Below are 20,640 nucleotides of genomic sequence, written 5' to 3'. Positions count from 1 at the left end.
TTTATTAAAAACAATTCTTAGCACATTGAACATTTCTCTGTTTTACAACTTCATATTTTACTTATATTAAATAATTTTTAATGCACATCTTTGTTTTCTATTGTTTCTCAAGAACTTGAATGTAAAATAAGCAGTTTTAGTTATAATGCTTCAGTGATTTAAAATTATAAACTTTTCTTTTCATACAGATAAAGACACAATAAATAAAATTAGAGATTTACGAATGAAAGCTGAAGATTATGAAGTAGTGAAGGTGATTGGTAGAGGTGCATTTGGAGAAGTTCAATTGGTAGGTTATTTTAATGAGATTAAAAAAACAGTGTTTTTAAAATTAAAAAATCCACTTGTGTGTTTAACATATGTTGTTTGGGAAAGTATTGTTTTTATAAAATTTTTGCTTTAAATTGCTCTAGACATTCTTGCCTAAGGATATGAAAGCCTAGAGTCTAATTCAGCAGTAGTGTGAAATATTTTCCCCAAGAATTCATGGGTAGAGAAGAGTTTTCAAGCATCAAAAGAGAAATCTTTACTCCTCATATTACACTATCTAAAATGCTGTGCAATAGTAAGTTTTATAAGCAGGAAGTAGCATAACTAGCAGGGTGGAGGAGGGGGAAGTGTGCCATAATATAGGGAATAAAGATTTTTTTCTAACATTACTTACATCTGGTAGTTAAAGCCTTGACATTATCTAATTGGGATAATTCAGAAGAGAAGTTAAAATAGCAAGACTAATAATGTTAAATTATTTAGTAAATTGTTCTGAGAAACACTGAGCTTTAAATGTTAATGAAATGTTCATTATTTTCCATTTTAAAGGTAAGGCATAAATCCACCAGGAAGGTTTATGCTATGAAGCTTCTCAGCAAATTTGAAATGATTAAGAGATCCGATTCTGCTTTTTTCTGGGAAGAAAGGGACATCATGGCTTTTGCTAACAGTCCTTGGGTTGTTCAGGTATGCTTTTGTTATTGTTTCATTGTTGCTGTAGTAGTTTGTAACTTAACATGTCTGAGAAGCTTTGTTTTTTAGAACAGTAATAGAGAATTTATTGGCAATTACAAAAGTGTCTAATATATCATTATTTTTAATATCATAAAATTTAATTTTATTGAATCATCTCTAGGAGGAAAATAACTATTTGTCTCTGGAGTGGAGAGAATGGGAGAAATAGAGGGAAAGAATGGGAGTAGAGTGGAAAGAATGGGAGAAATGGAGGGAAAAAAGTTAAGCTAGGACTCCAAATAATATTGTATTGGCTTCAGGCTTTTCAGTGGAAAGAAAAATACATTAGAAAGTCAGTAATTGTAGGTACTAATCTTGACCTGAAGCTGTGGCCAGGTCATTTACATCTCTGGGCCTCAGTCTTCTTGCTCAAAAATGTGAAAGGTGGCTTAGATTGGTTATTTTCAACTGAGGAGATACCTCAGATGGAGTCATGGGAGCAAGCAGTTGTTTGGGTAGGTTATAATTCTGGGTTTTCTATTTCTGCTTCAACTAGAGCAGCTGCATGTTTTATATGTCTTATATATTGGGGTTCTTATTAAGATTTCATATGGGGGAAATAAGGTCTTGTGGTTTTTTTTAAAAAATAGTAAAACTACTGAGCTAGATCATTTCTAAATTCCTAGCATGAATTTTGTAGTTTTTTAAATTTATACTATGTAATGAAGACTGTCTTAAATAAGCATAGTAGTAATTGGGATAAAAAGGATATGGAATATGTTTAAGATTCACATAATAAGACTTTTTATACTTGAAATGTCTGCCCTGTTTTTATCAGCTGTTTAGAGCAGGGTGTCTCAGGCTCAGTGTTACTGACATTTTGGGCCAAGTGATTCTTTGTTGTTGGGGGCTATCCTGTGGGTTTTTAACAGCATCCCTGACTTCTACCCAGGTGATCCCAGTAGCAGCCCTCCCCACCCCACACACAAGGTGTAACAACCAAAACAGTGTTCAGACATTGTTGAACATCTCCCTGGGTGGTGTGTTGGGGAGAGTGAGCGGGTGGGGGCCGTGGGACACTGGCAGTTATCATCTCTGGTTGAGAACCACTGATAACGGGGAGTGTTCAGTGTTGTGTAAAAAGTTAAAAAATATGACATAAATGTTTAAGGTTAAATTTACAGCTTATGAACTTGAAGCTTTATTTTTCTTGATACATTTTAAATAGGGTAAACTGCCACCAAATCAACAGTGTTTCTTTAATTATGGTGTCCGAGTGATATACTGTACATGTTAATCTGGGATAGCCATGAGATACCACTTAGTTTCTTATCCTTCCCCCAAATATTTATATTTAATTAAAGTTACTAAATCTGTAACTAAAATCATTAAATGCTGTTGAAAAAAATGAAATATGAAAAGAATTTTAAGACGTAAGTGCCTAGGTAAATTAGTTATACTTTTTCTCTAAGGGCTTATTTCATTTATTTTAGTTCTATTTTAATCTTCTCATGTTTACTTAAAATGTTCTTTTGTAGGGAATTCCCTGGCAGTCCAGTGGTTAGGACTTTGTGCTTTCACTGCCATGGGTTCAGTCCCTGGTCGGGGAACTAAGATCCCACAAGCCACGTATTGCGGCAAAAAAAAAAAAATTTTTTCTTTTGTAAATTTGCTCTTCTTTTAACTTCAACAATGGTCACATAATATATTTATTCCTGATATTGTTTGCCAATTTCATATCAATGGACCTTACTCTTCCTGTTTCTCTGTTAGCTGTTACTGCGACTCCTCCTACTGACTGCAACTGTTTACTGAGCATCTATTGTACTAAGGGCTGTTTCTCTATTCACTAATCTTTTTAACAACTCTGATAGGCAGTTAATCCCTATTAGCTACACCCTCAATTTATAGATTAAATTTGTGCTTTTATTCCTTGAACATTCATTAAGTACTTGCCAACTGCCAGGCATCCAGACACAAACTGGGCAGCAAGTATAAAAGTCAAACATGATATATAGTCCCATATATTCTTTTTTTTCCCCATATATTCTTCTAGAAAGGATTATAGCCACAGATAATTTGGGAGGTTAAGTAAATTGCCTAGTCACACAGCTAATAAGGGACAACTAAGACTGTAGCCTAATTTTATTAGATTACTTGAAAATTGTGGTGTTGATATAAATTTAACACTAAACCCCACTATGCACAATTTAAATTAGAACTACAATATGTCTTTGCTTAGAAGAGTTGTATATTCTTTATTGAAACTATTATAATTTTTAAAAATTCTCAGTATAAGAAATTCAATTAGTATAGAAAAGGGTAGAGAAAAGAAGTCTCCGACTCCTCAGAAGTAACCACAGTTAATAACTCCTTTGCATACGCAAAGTTCTTTGTGCTATTTCTTTGTATTTGTTTCTTTTTTTTAAAGAGTACTTACAACTACTGCAAGTTGATTATTTCAGTTAAATCTTATATTAGTATTTTTGACAATTCTTAAATGAAAGTTTTGCTTAATCTTAATGAATTTGTTTCTTTGTTTTTCTTGTATTTGTGTAGCTATTTTATGCATTCCAAGATGATCGTTATCTCTACATGGTAATGGAATACATGCCTGGTGGAGATCTTGTAAACTTAATGAGCAACTATGATGTGCCTGAAAAATGGGCCCGATTTTATACTGCAGAAGTAGTTCTTGCATTGGATGCAATCCATTCCATGGGTTTTATTCATAGGTAAGGATAAAAATGCTTTAAAATTTCTCATTTGTTAAAGAGAGAAGCTAAAAAATCAGTACTTAAACTTCATTTGATTAGCATTTCCCATTCTAAATCCACCTATTCTCCCATATGACATGAGTGGTGTTTCAGAATTTAAAACTTTGAAATTTGTGGTTTTAACATTTCAGTTTAGTGTTGATATAAATGTATTCTTTAATATTTCTTATTCTGATTATAAGGCTTTTATATGGTATCCTGAAAAGTAAAAATTATAAGCTGTTTTTTTAAGGTATATCCTGGGGTATTAAATGCTTTTAATTTTTATATACAAATTAATTTGCTTTTAATTAGTGAACAGATGAAATTTATTTGGTAGAAGAATAATTTCATTTGCTCTGCAAACACCACTTGAATTCTATGTGCAATTGCTGTGCTCAGTGCCAGGGATTGAAAAATGAAAGTGATTTAGACCCTCTTCTGGGGTTATTTATGTATTTATCTATCTTGTGTGTTTCAGTTACTTTTTATGTTTGAATGTTACATTTTTTTTTTTTTTGAATGTTACATTTTTTATGGTTACTCTCTCTCAAATGACTTGATTTTCCTCTTGGAAGAATCAAACTCTACTTAAAAGAATGTCTTCTTCTGAGGCATAATATATGAGAGAGTCTCCCTGATGAAGTCAGCTTGTAGATGTGGATAGAGAGCACATATAGATCAAAGGTGACCGTATCTAAATTGAGGGTATATGACCTAAAATCACTGCCTCATATAATTTTTATCAGTTTCTGATCTGTTTCAGAGATACTGTACTTTTTTTTCCCCCCCTCAGAGATGTGAAGCCTGATAACATGCTGCTGGATAAATCTGGACATTTGAAGTTAGCAGATTTTGGTACTTGTATGAAGATGAATAAGGTTAAATAATTAGATTTTAATTTAGTTTTGCTAATTCAAGATAGATGCTTTTTACAAAATGTTTTTTTTAACATCTTTATTGAAGTATAATTGCTTTACAGTGGTGTGTTAGTTTCTGCTTTATAACAGAGTGAATCAGCTATACATATACATATATCCCCATAACTCCTCCCTCTTGCATCTGCCTCCCACCCTCCCTATCCCACCCCTCTAGGTGGTCACAAAGCACCAAGCTGATCTTCCTGTGCTATGCAGCTGCTTCCCACTAGCTAACTATTTTACATTTGATAGTGTATATATGTCCATGCCACTCTCACTTCGTCCCAGCTTACCCTTCCCTCTCCCAATGTTTTAAGAATTTACTAACCATATCTGGACTTGTACAGAATTGATGTGCCCAGTCTTATTTGTTGAACTAGATGCCATGGTTTCAGTGTTGTGTTAGTAACTTGTAAGTGCTTTATTTTTTCCCCTCTCTATTTGGGGGAAGCGTGGATTGCCAGATTTACTAAATCTTTTAAAACAAATCTGTAATGTCCACTATTGGTAGCTAGAAATGGGATTAGCTTAAGTGTCACTAAATACTAATGCCACTGTTAAAATGAGACTTTCATAAAAACTGGATTTCAGTAATATGTATATTTTTTAATGTTTTACTTAGCCTTCTATTAAACATGAAAAGATCTTACTACTTATTTGGGGAGTCAATCGTAAAAGGTACTCATGCTCACTATTTATATAATAAATAACTTATATACATAGCTGAAGTAGCAAGTATGCTGCTTTATTTTCAGTTGAAACAGTTTATATTCTTTGAAACTTATCATAGAAGAATAACCAGAAAGTTGTATTTATTATTTCCAAAGGAAATTTATGGGTTAGGAGGAGAACACTATGTGAGAGCTTTTGTGTAATCATGTATAATTCTGTTGCATTCATACCAGCTAAAGTAAGTAACTGGTGTATATAGTTTTTGTTTTTATTTTGGAGAGAGGGTTAAAATGCATATTAGGTAGTTGTCAGTGGGCTTAACACTATTATGCCCTTTTCCCATGCACATGCTTCCCCATTTTATATTTGTACAGTCAATTCTTCCATGTTTTTTTCCTTCAATTTCAAGCATAGTTAAAGTGAATGACTATTTTAGTAAAAAACAATTAAATCAGCATTTATATATTGATGTTATCAAGTGATTCTTTCGGTTCCTCAACATATTTGCATTGACTTATATACTTGTTCTCTGCAATTAAGATGAGATCATCATATTGGTACAACTGGGGGAATAATAAATGGTGGCAATGTGTCTTTCTAGTGAGTGTTACTACAAAATAAAAATCACTGCTATAACCATATACACATACACACATACATTATGAATATATTGTGTATATAATATGTATATATGATTAAGCTGTTTGTTACTTTTTATCAAGTCTGCATTAGGTTTTGATGTGATCTTTCATAACACAAAGACTTAAGAGTTCTACATGTTATATTAAGAAAAACTCATGTTAAATAATTGAGACTTTACATTTATATCCTAATTGAAAATTTGACCTCTTTTTAGGAAGGTATGGTACGATGTGATACAGCAGTTGGGACACCTGATTACATTTCCCCTGAAGTATTAAAATCTCAAGGTGGTGATGGTTATTATGGACGAGAATGTGACTGGTGGTCAGTTGGGGTATTTTTATATGAAATGCTTGTAGGTGAGTAAAGGAGGATTTTATGTACCTCTAACATAGTTGTTCATCTCCAAACTTAGACTTGGCTTCTTCTAATAAAATATTACATTAAGCAGTGTTGCTTTTGTTTGTAGGAAACAAACTGATCCAAAACTACTTTGTCAGTTTTGACAAGCTATTTAGAGACTTAGAGAAACTTGATGTGTTACTTCTTTTTATGTATTTGGTGTATATTTTTAGTTTATGCATAGTTAATTATCTTTAAACAGTAACATTGACTCTTTTCTTTTGAAACTGATTTCTTTCAATGTATCTGTCAATTTATCAGGTGATACACCATTTTATGCAGATTCTCTGGTTGGAACTTACAGTAAGATTATGAACCATAAAAATTCACTTACCTTCCCTGATGATAATGATATATCAAAAGAAGCAAAAAATCTTATTTGTGCCTTCCTTACTGACAGGTAAATAATTTTAACATGGAACACTTATTCCAAGGAAATTTTTATTTTGCTGCTCAGTTTTTAAGGTCTATATCTGAACTCCTATATTTGAACTACTGGAATAAAAACTACCATTCCCAAAATCGTTCATGACAGTGAAACCTGATATAATTTTTCTGATTTTTCTGGATGGCTTTTCTGGATCTCAACTCACTTACCTAAGAAATTGGGATAGTAATAGATTCTTTGCTGATGACTAGACAAGATGATTATTTTTTTCATTGTTAACATTTTTAACTTAGTTAAATATAAAGATGGTAGTATATTTTATTGAGTCTGATTTTTTTTTTTTTTTTTCCTTTTGGCCATGCTCTGTGGCTTGTGGGATCTTAGTTCCCCGACCAGGGATTGAACCCAGGCCCTGGCAGTGAAAGCACCAAGTCCTAACCACTGGACTGCCAGGGAATTCCCTGAGTTTTTTTTTTTTAACATGTTAAAATCTCTAAAATTAGAGTGCATCTTAAAATCAATGGCATGCAGTAATTTAGCTGGGACATTTTTTTCCTGGTGATAGAAAAATGATGATGCATCTTCCAGTTGATGCCATTTAAGATAACACTGTATTGTATAATTGAAATTTGTGAAGAGACAACATTTAAATGTTCTTGCCCCCGACCAAAAAAAGAAAAGTAAATATGTGAAGTGATTGATGTGTTAATTAGCTTGTCGGGGGACTCCTTTCACAGTGTATATGTATGATTATCAAATTGTAACATTGTAAACTAAATATCTTAAAATTTTATTTACCAGTTACTACCTCAGTAAAGCTGGGAAAAAGATTTAATTATATATGCTTTTTGAAATTAAGTAGATAGTGCAAAGCTATAAAAAAAAGTATGTAGTATTTTCTACCTCCTTCCTTCATTGACATGGTCTTCCAGTTTCAACAAGCATTTTTTATAAATGTAAATGCACATAAGTGTTTTAGAAACAAAAATGGCATATTATGTATACCCTTGTGGTTTACTTTTAAAATTTAAACAGGAACCAGATGGCTTACTAAGATTACATTTAGGATTTAAGGTTGTATATTGTTAATTTAAATAGTAGAGAGGCTTTAAATTTAAATATGTTTCAATTTTGGATTCACTTTAATTAAAATTAACTTATCCTCCTTCAGTATGTCCTTTACAGCCTGAAACATATAGTTTTTGAAATTTTTACATTTTAATATAAGCACTGTATAAATATAGTATAATATAAAAACTATGCCAAAGGTATAGAAATGACCAAGATACACAGCCACTGTTCTCCACTACCTCATAGTCCTTTGGGGGAAACAGACAGGCAAATGAGGTATTTATTGTACAGAGAGGTAAGTACTCTTAAGTATCATGTGCCATAGAACCATGGAGAGTTTCCCTAAGCCAGTCTGAGAGAGTCAGTGAAAGCGTCTTTAAAAGTGTCTCATTATATCTAAAGTAGTTTATCTTATTTTTTTATGGTGTCACAATTTTTATTTTTTTAATTTTTTTTAACATCTTTATTGAAGTATAATTGCTTTACAATGGTGTGTTAGTTTCTGCTTTATAACAAAGTGAATCAGCTATACATATACATATATCCCCATATCTCCTCCGTCTTGCGTCTCCTCCCATCCTCCCTATCCCACCCCTCCAGGTGGTCACAGAGCACCCAGCTGATCTCCCTATGCTATGCGGCTGCTTCCCACTAGATATCTATTTTACATTTGGTAATGTATATATATCCATGCCACTCTCTCACTTTGTCCCAGCTTACCCTTCCACCGCCGCATGTCCTCAAGTCCATTCTCTATGTCTGCGTCTTTATTCCTGTCCTGCCCCTAGGTTCTTCAGAACCATTTTTTTTTTTTTTTAGGTTCTGTATTTATGTGTTAGCATATGATATTTGTTTTTCTCTTTCTGACTTAACTTCACTCTGTATGATAGACTCTAGGTCCGTCCACCTCACTACAAATAACTCAATTTTGTTTCTTTTTATGGCTGAGTAATATTCCATTGTATATATGTGCCACATCTTCTTTATCCATTCATCTGTCAGCGGACAATTAGGTTGCTTCCATGTCCTGTCTATTGTAAATAGAGCTGCAGTGAACATTGTGGTACATGACTCTTTTTGAATTATGGTTTTCTCAGGGTATATGCCCAGTAGTGGGATTGTTGGGTCATCTGGTAGTTCTATTTTTAGTTTTTTGAGGAACCTCCATACTGTTCTCCATAGTGGCTGTATCAGTTTACATTCCCACCAACAGTGCAAGAGGGTTCCCTTTTCTCCATACACTCTCCAGCATTTATTGTTTGTAGACTTTCTGATGATGGCCATTCTGACTGGTGTAAGGTGATACCTCATTGTAGTTTCAATTTGCATTTCTCTGGTGATTAGTGATGTTGAGCATCCTTTCATGTGTTTGTTGGCAGTCTGTATACCTTATTTGGAGAAATGTCTATTTAGGTCTTCTGCCTATTTTTGGATTGGGTTGACTTTTTTTTTTTTTTTTGATACTGAGCTGCATGAGCTGCTTGTATATTTTGGAGATTAATCCTTTGTCAGTGGCTTCGTTTGCAAATATTTTCTCCCATTCTGAGCGTTGTCTTTTTGTCTTGTTTATGTTTTCTTTTGCTGTGCAAAAGCTTTTAAGTTTCATTAGGTCCCATTTGTTTATTTTTGTTTTTATTTCCATTTCTCTAGGTGGTGGGTCAAAAAGGATCTTGCTGTGATTTATGTCATAGAGTGTTCTGCCTATGTTTTCCTCTAAGAGTTTTATAGTGTCTGGCCTTACACTTAGGTCTTTAATCCATTTTGAGTTTATTTTGGTGTATGGTGTTAGGGAGTGTTCTAATTTCATTCTTTTACATGGAGCTGTCCAGTTTTCCCAGCACCACCTATTGAAGAGGCTGTCTTTTCTCCATTGTATATTCTTTCCTCCTTTATCAAAAATAATGTGACCATATGTGCGTGGGTTTATCTCTGGGCTTTCTATCCTGTTCCATTGATCTGTATTTCTGTTTTTGTGCCAGTACCATACTGTCTTGATTACTGTAGCTTTGTAGTTTAGTCTGAAGTCCAGGAGCCTGATTCCTTCAGCTCTGTTTTTCTTACTCAAGATTGCTTTGGCTGTTTGGGGTCTTTTGTGTTTCCATACAAATTGTGAAATTTTTTGTTCTGGTTCTGTGAAAAATGCCATTGGTAGTTTGATAGGGATTGCATTGAATCTGTAGATTGCTTTGGGTAGTATAGTCATTTTCACAATGTTGATTCTTCCAATCCAAGAACGTGGTATATCTCTCCATCTGTTTGTATCATCTTTAATTTCTTTCATCAGTGTCTTATAGTTTTCTGCATACAGTTCTTTTGTCTCCTTAGGTAGGTTTATTCCTAGGTATTTTGTTCTTTTTGTTGCAGTGGTAAATGGGAGTGTTTCCTTAATTTCTCTTTCAGAATTTTCATCATGAGTGTATAGGAATGCAAGAGACTTCTGTGCATTAATTTTGTATCTTGCTACTTTACCAAATTCATTGATTACTTCTGCTAGTTTTCTGGTAGCATCTTTAGGATTCTCTATGTATAGTATCATGTCATCTGCAAACAGTGTCAGTTTTATTTCTTCTTTTCCGATTTAGATTCCTTTTATTTCTTTTTCTTCTCTGATTGCTGTGGCTAAAACTTCCAAAACTATGTTGAATAAGAGTGGTGAGAGTGGGCAACCTTGTCTTGTTCCTGATCTAGTGGAAATGGTTTCAGTTTTTCACCATTGAGAATGATGTTGGCTGTGGGTTTGTCATATATGGCCTTTATTATGTTGAGGTAAGTTCCCTGTATGCCTACACTCTGGAGGGTTTTTATCATAAATGGGTGTTGAATTTCGTCAAAAGCTTTTTCTGCATCTATTGAGATGATCATATGGTTTTTCTCCTTCAGTTTGTAAATAGGTTTATCACATTGACTGGTTTGCATATATTGAAGAATCCTTGCATTCCTGGGATAAACCCCACTTGATCATGGTATATGATCCTTTTAATATGCTGTTGGATTCTGTTTGCTAGTATTTTGTTGAGGATTTTTGCATCTATGCTCATCAGTGATACTGGCCAGTACTTTTCTTTTTTTGTGACATCTTTGTCTGGTTTGGTATCAGGGTGATGGTTTGGGAGTGTTCCTCCCTTTGCTATATTTTGGAAGAGTTTGAGAAGGATAGGTGTCAGCTCTTCTCTAAATGTTTGATAGAATTCTCCTGTGAAGCCATCTTGTCCTGGGCTTTTGTTTGTTGGAAGATTTTTAATCACAGTTTCAATTTTCAGTGTTTGTGTTGGTCTGTTTATATTTTCTATTTCTTCCTGGTTCAGCTTCAGAAGGTTGTGCTAAGAAGGTTTTCTAAGAATCTGTCCATTTTTTCCAGGTTTTCCATTTTATTGGCATATAGTTGCTTGTAGTAATCTCTCATGATCCTTTTATTTCTGCAGTGTCAGTTGTTACTTCTCCTTTTTCATATCTAATTCTGTTGATTTGAGTCTTCTCCCTTTTTTTCTTGATGAGTCTGGCTAATGGTTCATCAATTTTGTTTATCTTCTCAAAGAACCTGCTTTTAGTTTTATTGATCTTTGCTATCGTTTCCTTCATTTCTTTTTCATTTATTTCTGATCTGATCTTTATGATTTCTTTCCTTCTGCTAACTTTGGGTTTTTCTTGTTCTTCTTTCTCTAATTGCTTTAGGTGTAAGGTTAGGTTGTTTATTTGAGATGTTTTTTGTTTCTTGAGGTAGGATTGTATTGCCTGAAACTTCCCTCTTAGAACTGCTTTTGCTGCATCCCATAGGTTTTGGGTCGTTGTGTTTTCATTGTCATTTGTTTTTAGGTATTTTTTGATTTCCTCTTTGATTAAAGCAGTTTATCTTTCAACTCATGAAAAGAATTGGGATTTTTGTTGTTTATAAGTACTCTACTAAAACAAAAGGTGCCAAGTTCCCCTTTGCAATTCAGCTAACGGCACATTTTAAAATGCATTTTTCCTATGACTGTGGAAGAGGCCAAGGATCAGTAGCTTGTCCCATTAAAGCTCTCAGTTTTGTTGTAGGGTCAAGAATTAGTTGTCATTGGTTTTTGGTTGGTTGGTCAGAAATATTTAATAGAGAATAAAATGGGAATTTTATATTTAAAACATCTTTTGGAGTTTTTGTTAGCTCCTGGTGTGAAGTTGTTAGTTCAAAAAATGTATTAACTTTACCACTATTAAAAAACCTATGCAGAAAATTAATTATGCTAATGAAGCAAGGTGATGGATATTTGTTGTCAGTAGAAAAGTCATGGAGTATCAATAAATCCGTTTTGTGTGTATTTTTTCTTTAGAAAAAATTCTTTAATATTCTCAGTCTTCAACTTATTTTTTATGTAAGCTCAAAATTATGCTGACAATATAATTTCAAGGTGACATAAAATCAAATGTAACATCCTGCACAGATTTAGCATTATGCCCACAAATAAATATGAACAGGTTATAGTATCAATATAATATCTTAAATGATTAATGACTTTTTCTCTTTCTATTCAGAGAGGTGAGATTAGGGAGGAATGGTGTAGAAGAAATCAAACGACATCTCTTCTTCAAAAATGATCAGTGGGCTTGGGAAACACTCCGAGACAGTAAGTTATTTTCTCTTGCACATTACAGTGACTGTTTGAAAGTAGTTGTGGTAAATAGTCTGTTGGAACTGCCTTCCTAACATATGTATATATCTGATGAAAATCCAGAGTATACAAATACTATATAAGTATTGTCCTAACCTAGTTAAAGAGAGAATATTTGATAATATTAGGAAAATTATACTGCTCCTTCTCTGATGTCCCATTCAATATATCAAGATGAAGTATTATGTACATGTAATGGAGTTGGGCTCAGCAGGCATAATGTGATATTTGATCGTTGTTGAATTGCTGTCTGTTTAGACTTTAGTATCTCTTTGTAGAGGAGGTCAATAATTAAGAGGTAATATTTCTTGTGAAAAAAAGTTATTCTCTTGTTTTTACTAAAACCTAAAATATAAGGAGGTTCTATCACAGTTTAATTTGTGTGAGGATATAAGAAATTATGGTATGCTTGATTCCATCAGACTTGCAGCTTGAAATCCAGAAATAAAAATTTGTAGTGTGCAAAAAGTTAATTTTCAGTCAGTTTAGAATATTCCCTATTTTAAAAAGAGTTAAAATTACAATGATTCACAGAAAACTTTGCTTAATGTAGCTGAATCAAAGTCATAATGGCACCAGAGGTTCCCACCATCTTTGTGTATTTGGGAGGCCAAGAATTCATCTTTCCTTTGCTGAAGTCTCAGGAATTGTTTCCCTTTTCACTTAGCAGAGAAAGGATAGTGTATACCAGCCCCTGTAGCAACAATTCCTGCTGTAGCAACAGCAATGATCATAATAAAATGAACTCAGCTGTTTTAGAAACAGATACAAATTAGGTATTCCTCTTAAGGTCTGTCTATCTAGTTGAGATTTCGTGTGATGATTCCTTCAGGGGAGAAAAATCTTTCTAATTTTGAAGAAATAGATCATGTAGCGTTGCCTATATTAGTGAAGTATCCTTGTTAAATATTTTAAAAGAAACCATTATATGGCCTTCAGGTACAGTACATACATTCTACTAAGCTATAAAATTGACTAAGAAGGGAAAAGGGGAAATAAGGAATTCTGGAAATTAAGAAATTACACTGCTACAGAGAATGACAGTGAATGACCTGCTATCTGGAGAAGCTACAGGAGCAGGCTCACCATGGGAGAATTTATTAACAGTTAGTTATACACTGGAAAATAAGGAACTTCCTCTTCCTCATAAGTAAATGTGACATGATTATTGTCTTCACATTTCAAGAGAAACTGTTGCAAGACAGAGATGAGTAGAGTGAGATGATGAATGTTTGCATTGAAAAATTATGTTTTTATTTGAGTTATGCTTTTAGTAAAGTTTCAGAAGGCTGAAAACATACAGATTTGATTGTAACTTGGGGAAAATTTAAAAGAGGACTGAAGAAAATACCGAGTATCTTTTCTTTCACTTCTTTTTTTCAGAGTAAAGCAATGCATAAACAACTATAGGATAACCATATGATAAATCATTCTAAAAAAGTAGGGAAGACATATGTGTTTTGAAAATTGATATTAATTAGGAGAAGAGGCAACCTAGTCAGCAAACATTATTGAACACCTACTATATACTGAGCAATACTCTATTTCAGACATTAGGAAAACAAACCAGCAAAAGTTCTTTACCTTGTGGAGCTCATAGTCTAGTGGAACTGTGGCATCCAAATCAGTGGCATTTTTGATATTGTTATACCTCCTTAATATAACTGTTTATGTTTATGGAAAAAGTAAGTAAAATGAATTAAGTCATTGATTTAAGTCAAATGAACTTTATATTTAAAGAATTTCTATAAATAGGTAGTTTTATTAGTAGTGTTGTTATCATTTCTGTATCTTTTTAAGATCTATATTGTTATCTATGGTTTTGCTACAGTCTACTTAGAGTTAACATACTTAAAATTTCAAGAGCTTTTTCTAATCCTGATAGCTCCTATTTTGTGCTTACTGTAAAAAAAGAAAGAAAAATCAAAGTCTGTAGAACTTATTGTTCTCTCCTTCCCTTTCCGTCTTCCTACCCTTCTTTACTTCCCACCCCTAAAATACCAAGAATACTTTTATTCTGAACTGACCTCTCTGACCTGCCAAGTTTTTAAAAATTATATAACAGTTATAATTCTTTTTAATATTTTTTGCCTCTTCAATTTTCTTTGGCAAAATTTCTTACTGTTTTGCAAATAATAGTTCTTTTGGTAGTTTTGCCACTTATATGTCTGCAAGTTATAATGGCAGTCTTCACCATCTGTTCCTTGGCTGTGTGGGAGCAGGGTACAAAATAGCTTGATTTTTTTGGCAGAATTTCCATGAGCTTCCTGGTCTTATTCACTCTTAATTTAGAGACACAAAGTATTAAGATTATAAAATTACTTTTTCCATGCATTTGGGATAGAATTAAAGAAATGACAGGCGATTAAAGATAAAAGAAATGAAAAGACCTCAGTAGCTTGCTAGAGGTTATACTGCTAGCAAATGACAATGTCAGGACTCAGGTTAAGTCTGTTTGACTCTAGCATCTTTGATCTTGTGAAATACCATGTATCATTTAAAGATTTCCACTATTCAGTATTATACAGACTAGAAACGTAGGGAATTGACACTTGTTGGCAGTTAAATTTTAGGAAAAACAAAATGATAACAATTATTACATATAATAACATTATTAATAGTACTGTGTTAAATATAATATGTGGTTAGTTGTAAAACACTTTGCCATTCATGATCTCACTTCAGCTAAGATATTACCATTACTTAATCCACCTTTAGTTGATGGGTGACACTTAAGATGGTAACAGTGATAACTGTCAGATCATCTGGTGAGTTTTCAGTTTAGTTAAAAACAAACACAATTAATTGTATGCATATATATACTAGTTTAGGTTCTGTGGTTCAACTGAGTCTGGTGTCCTCTCTTAGAATTTTACATTCTCATGAGAGAGATCATCAGTGTAGGCTTCATGGATAAAGAATTTAGGAGCTAGCCAGTTTTAGGGGCTTAGGAGTTCAGACTTCGTCAGCATTATATTGGGTTCTTTTTTAACAAATAAACTTTAAGAAAGATTATCTCTTTATTTTCATAAAAGATATATATCATAAAATTTACCATTTTATTTTTAAGTGTACAATTCAGTAGCATTAAGCACCTTCAGATTGCTGTGTAATCACACCACTATCCATCTCCAGAAGTTTTTCATCACCCCAAATTAAATCTCTGTAACACATTGAACCATAAGTCTCCATTCTCCCCTTACCCAAATCACCCAGTAACCACTATTCTACTTTTTTTCTCTACGAATTTGACTGTTCTGGCTACCTTAAATAAGTAGATTCACACAATCTTTGTCTTTTTGAGATTGACATTTCACTTAGCATGTCTTCAAGGTTCATCCATGTCATAGTATGCATCAGAATTTCATTCCATTTTAAGGCTGAATAATATTCCATGTATGTATCCATTCATCTATTGACTGATACTCAGAATGCTTGTCCTTTTAGCTATTGTGAGTAATGCTTCTCTGGTCATTGATATACAAATGTCTGTTGGAGTCATTGCTTTCCATTCTTTTGAGTTAATTTTTGTATATAGTGTAAGATAAGAGTCCAACTTCATTCTTTTGCATGTAGTTATCCAGTTTTCCCAGCACCATTTGTTGAAAAGACTGTCCTTTTTTCCTTAAATGGTCTTAGTACCCTTGTCAAAAACATTTGACCATATAAATACAAGGGTTTATCTCTGAACTCTCAATTGTATTCCATTGATCTATATATGTCTGTCTTTATGCTACTGTTTTGATTGTGGTAGCTTTGTAGTAGGCCTTGAAATAAGAAAGTGTGACTTTTCTAACTTTGTTCGTCTTTTTCAAGATTGTTTTGATTACAGGCATACCTCACTTCATTGTGCTTTTACAGATATTGCAGTTTTTTGTAAATTGAAGGTTTGTGGCAACCCTGTGTGGTCATATGATGGTCAACATTTTTTAGCAATAAAATTAAGGTCTTAATTTTAAATTAAGGTTTTAATTTTAATATTTTAAAAAAACATAATGCTATTGCACACTTAATAGGCTACAGTATAGTGTTAACATTTTTACGCACTGGGAAGCCAAAAAATTTGTGTGACTTGCTTTATTGCTCTATTTTCTTTTTTGCTGTGGTCTGGAACTGAACTCACAATATCTCCGATTTATGCCTGTATTTGGGATCCCTTGAGATTCCATATGAACTTTAGAATGGGTTTTTCCATTCCTACAAAAAAAGACAGTGGAATTTTTGTAACAATTACGTTGAATGTGTTTCCAATTTGGCTGCCTTTTATTTTCTTGCCTGTTTACTCTGATTATAACTTCCAGTACATTGTTGAATAGCAGTAGTGAAATTGGGCATCCTTCCTTGTCTTGTTCCTGACCATAGGGGGAAAGCTTTCAGTCTTTCCCCATTGTATATGATGTTGGCTATGGGTTTTTCATTAATGCCCTTTATTATGTTGAGGAAGTTCTCTTCTGTGCCTTGTTGACTGATTGTGTTATTTGAAATGATCATGTGGGTTTTTTTCCTTCATTCTATTGATGTGATGTATTACACTGATTGACTTTCATGTGGTGGGCCACCCTGGAATATATCCCATTTGATCATAGTTTATAACCCTTTTAATATGCTGCTACATTCAATTTGCTAGTATTTTGTTGAAGATTTTTGCATCTGGGGATATTGGTTTGTGGGTTTTTTTTTTCTTGTGTGTTGGTTGGCTTTGGTGTCAGAGTAATTCTGGCCTCATGGGCTGAATTAGGAAATGTTTTATCCTCTTCTGTTTTTTGGAAGATTGTGAGGATTGGCATTAATTCTTCTTTATATGTTCGGTAGAATTCAATTGTGAAATCATCTTGTCTTGGACTTTTTTCTTTGTTGGGACATTTTTTATTACTGATTAAATCTCTTACTGTAGGTTTATTCAAATTTTCTTTTTCAAATAAGTTTTGATAGTTTGTGTGTTTCTAGGAATTTGTCATTTCGTCTAGGTTATCTAATATGTTGGTGTACAATTGTTCATAGTTTTTAGTTTTATCCTTTTTATTTGTAGAAGGTTGGTAGTTATGTCCCCACTTTCATTTCTGATTTTAGTTATTCGTGTGTCTTCTCTTTTTTTCTTGGTTTAGTAAAAGATTTGCCAGTTTGATTGATCTTTTTAAAGAACCAATTATTTGTTAATATTCACTATTTATTTTCTATTATATATTTTGCTTACCTGAATTTTAATCTTTATTATTTCTTTCCTTCCTCTAGCTTTGGGCTTGGTTTGCTTTTCTTTTTTTAGTTTCTTAGGGTATCAGTCTGGGTTGTTGAATTGACATCTTTCTTTTTTTATAATATAGGCATTTACAACTAAAGTTTCCCCCTAAGTACTGCTTTCACTGAATCCCATGAGTTTTGGTATGTTGTTTTCATTTTCTTTCATCTCAGAGCATTTTCTCTAGTCTCTTTTTTGATTTCTTCCGTGACTTATTGTTTAATTTTCCACATACTTGTGAAACTTCTAATTTTCCTTCTATTATTGACTTCTTGTTTCATTCCGTTGTGGTTGGAGAAAATACTTCGTAGAATTTCAGTCTCTTTAAATGTATTAAGTTGTCTTTTGAACTAGCATGTAGTCTGTCCTGGAGAAGTCCCATGTGCACTTGAGAAAAATGTGTATTCTGCTGTTGGTCTTGGATTGTGCTTAGTATATCTGTTACATCTATTTGGTTTATGGTGTTTTTCAAGTCCTCTATTTTCTTATTCATCTTCTGTTTAGATTTTTTGTCCACTATTGAAAGTGGATTATTGAGGACTCTATTAGAACTGTTTCTTTTATGTCATATATATATATATATATGGAGCTGTGTTGTTGTATGCATATATGTTTATCATTGTTGTATCTTCTTGATGAATTGACTGACCCTTTTATCAATATCATTAGTATGCAATGTCTTCACCTCACACTGGTCAGAATCGCTGTTGTCAAAAAAGTCTACAAATAACAAATGCTGGAGAGGGTGTGGAGAAAAAGGAACCCTCCTACACTGTTGATGGGAATGTAAATTGGTACAGCCACTATGAAGAACAGTATGGAGGTTCCTTAAAAAACTAAAAATAGAGCTACCATATGATCCCAGCAATCCCACTCCTGGGCATATATCCAGGGAAAACTCTAATTCAAAAAGATACATGCACCCCAGTGTTCATTGTAGCACTATTTACAGTAGCCAGGGCATGGAAGCAACCTAAGTGTCCATCAACAGATGAATGGATAAAGAAGATGTGGTGTATATATACAATGGAATATTACTCAGCCATAAAAAAGAATGAAATAATGCCATTTGCAGCAACATGGATGGACCTAGAGATTATCATACTAAGTGAAGTAAGCCAGACAAAGACAAATATATGATATTGCTTATATGTAGAATCTAAAAATTAAAAATGATACAAATGAACATATATACAAAACAGAAATAAACCCGCAGACATAGAAGACAAACTTATGGTTACCAAAGGGGAAAGATGGGGGAGGGATAAATTAGGAGTTTGGGATTAACATATATACACTACTGTATATAAAATAGATAACCAACAAGGACCTACTGTATAGCACAGGGAACTATATACTCAATATTTTGTAATAACCTATAATAGAAAAGAATCTGAAAAAGAATATATATATAGATATATAGATATATAGATATAAAACTGAATCACTTTGCTGTACACCTGAAACTAACACGACATTGTAAGTCAACTATACTTCAGTAAAAATATATGTATACAATGTCTTTATCTTAACCATTTTTGACTTAAAGTCTGTTTTGTCTGGTGTTAGTATAGCTACCTCAGCTCTTTTATCTGTAGAATATCTTTTTCCATCCTTTTAACCTGTTTATCTCTGTGGATCTAAAGTGAGTGTGTACAGCACATATAATTGGATCAATTTTTAATCCATTTTTCCAATCTTTACCTTTTAATGAATGAGTTTAATTCATTTAAATGTAAAGTGAATACTGTACAGAAAGACTTCTGTCATTGTCCTATTTGTTTTCTGTGTCTTATTTTTTCTTTTTGTTCCTCAATTATATTATTGCCTTCTTTTGTTTAATAGATTACTTTTTCTGGTTTACTGTTTTGATTCCCCCTTCATTTCTTTTTTTGCATATTATTTAGTCATTTTCTTATAGTGACTACGCTGACCATTGCATTTAACACCCTAACTTGATACAATCTAGGTTGAACTGATACAGTTTACTGTCAGTAGCAATAAAAACTGCTCCTATGCAAATCCATTCCCTCACTTTAGTTGTTATTGTCACAAATTACACCTTTATATATTGTGTGCTTATTAACATAGATTTATAATTGTTTTGTGCATTTGTCTTTTAAGTCATATGTGGGGAGGAGTAGAGTTACAAAACAACATGACAATAAAGTTGGGTTTTACATTTACCTATGTAGTTATCTTTACCAGTGTTCTTTATTTCTTCATAAGGCTTCAAGATAGTGTCTAGTATCCTTTCCTTTCAACCTGGAAGACTCCCTTTAAAAACATTTCTTATAGGACAGGTTTACTAGTAGCAAACTCTCAGCTTTTCTTTACCTGGGGATCTCTTAATTTCTTCTTCATTTCTGAAGAATAATTTTGCCAGTTATTGAATTCTTAGTTGAGAGTTGTTTTCTTTCAGCACTTTATTACTATTATTTTTTTGGCTGCGCTGCACAGTGTGTGGGATCCTAGTTCCCCGACCAGGGATTGAACCCATGCCCCCCTCAGTGGAAGCATGAAACCTTAACCACTGGACTGCCAGGGAATTCCCTCGGCACTTTAAATGTCATTCCACTACGTTCTGGCCTTAAAGGTTTCTGCTTAGAAATTGGCTGTTAATCTTATTGAGTATCCCTTGTATGTGATGAGTTGGTTCTCTGTTGTTGCTTTCAATATTCTCTCTGTCTTTGTCTTTTGAAAGTTTATTATAATGTGTCCTAGTGTGGATCTGAGTTCTTACTTGGAGTTTATTGAGCTTCTTGGATGTATAGATATATATATTCCATTAAATTTGGTCATTTTCAGCGATTATTTCTTTAAATATTCTTTCTGCCCCTTTCTATCCTTTCCTGGAACTCCTGTAATGTGTATGTTGGTCTACTTTATGGTGTCGCAGAAGCCCTTTAGGTTCCATTCACTTCTTCTTTCCGTTCCTCATACTTGATAATTTCAGTTGTCCTAT

At 33.2% G+C, this 20,640-nt stretch overlaps 1 protein-coding gene across 3 annotated transcripts in view; it reads left to right on the top strand.

Annotated features, from left to right (window-relative positions):
• The window catches only part of ROCK1 (Rho associated coiled-coil containing protein kinase 1), a 148,316-nt gene that overhangs the window by 61,359 nt on the left and 66,317 nt on the right, over positions 1-20,640 (top strand). For all 3 annotated transcript variants that reach the window (XM_081252047.1, XM_081252046.1, XM_081252048.1), the window contains 7 exons: positions 189-289; positions 820-957; positions 3,505-3,680; positions 4,498-4,582; positions 6,150-6,294; positions 6,599-6,737; positions 12,303-12,394. In XM_081252047.1, the coding sequence (XP_081108173.1) occupies positions 189-289; positions 820-957; positions 3,505-3,680; positions 4,498-4,582; positions 6,150-6,294; positions 6,599-6,737; positions 12,303-12,394 (876 nt within the window). The remainder of the gene's footprint in view (positions 1-188; positions 290-819; positions 958-3,504; positions 3,681-4,497; positions 4,583-6,149; positions 6,295-6,598; positions 6,738-12,302; positions 12,395-20,640) is intronic.

The sequence above is a fragment of the Mesoplodon bidens genome (assembly GCF_964165515.1).
Source record: "Mesoplodon bidens genome assembly, chromosome: 13".
Classification (NCBI taxonomy): domain Eukaryota; kingdom Metazoa; phylum Chordata; class Mammalia; order Artiodactyla; family Ziphiidae; genus Mesoplodon; species Mesoplodon bidens.
Note: the sequence above shows the minus strand (reverse complement) of the source record. Positions and strands in the feature narration are given on the sequence as shown.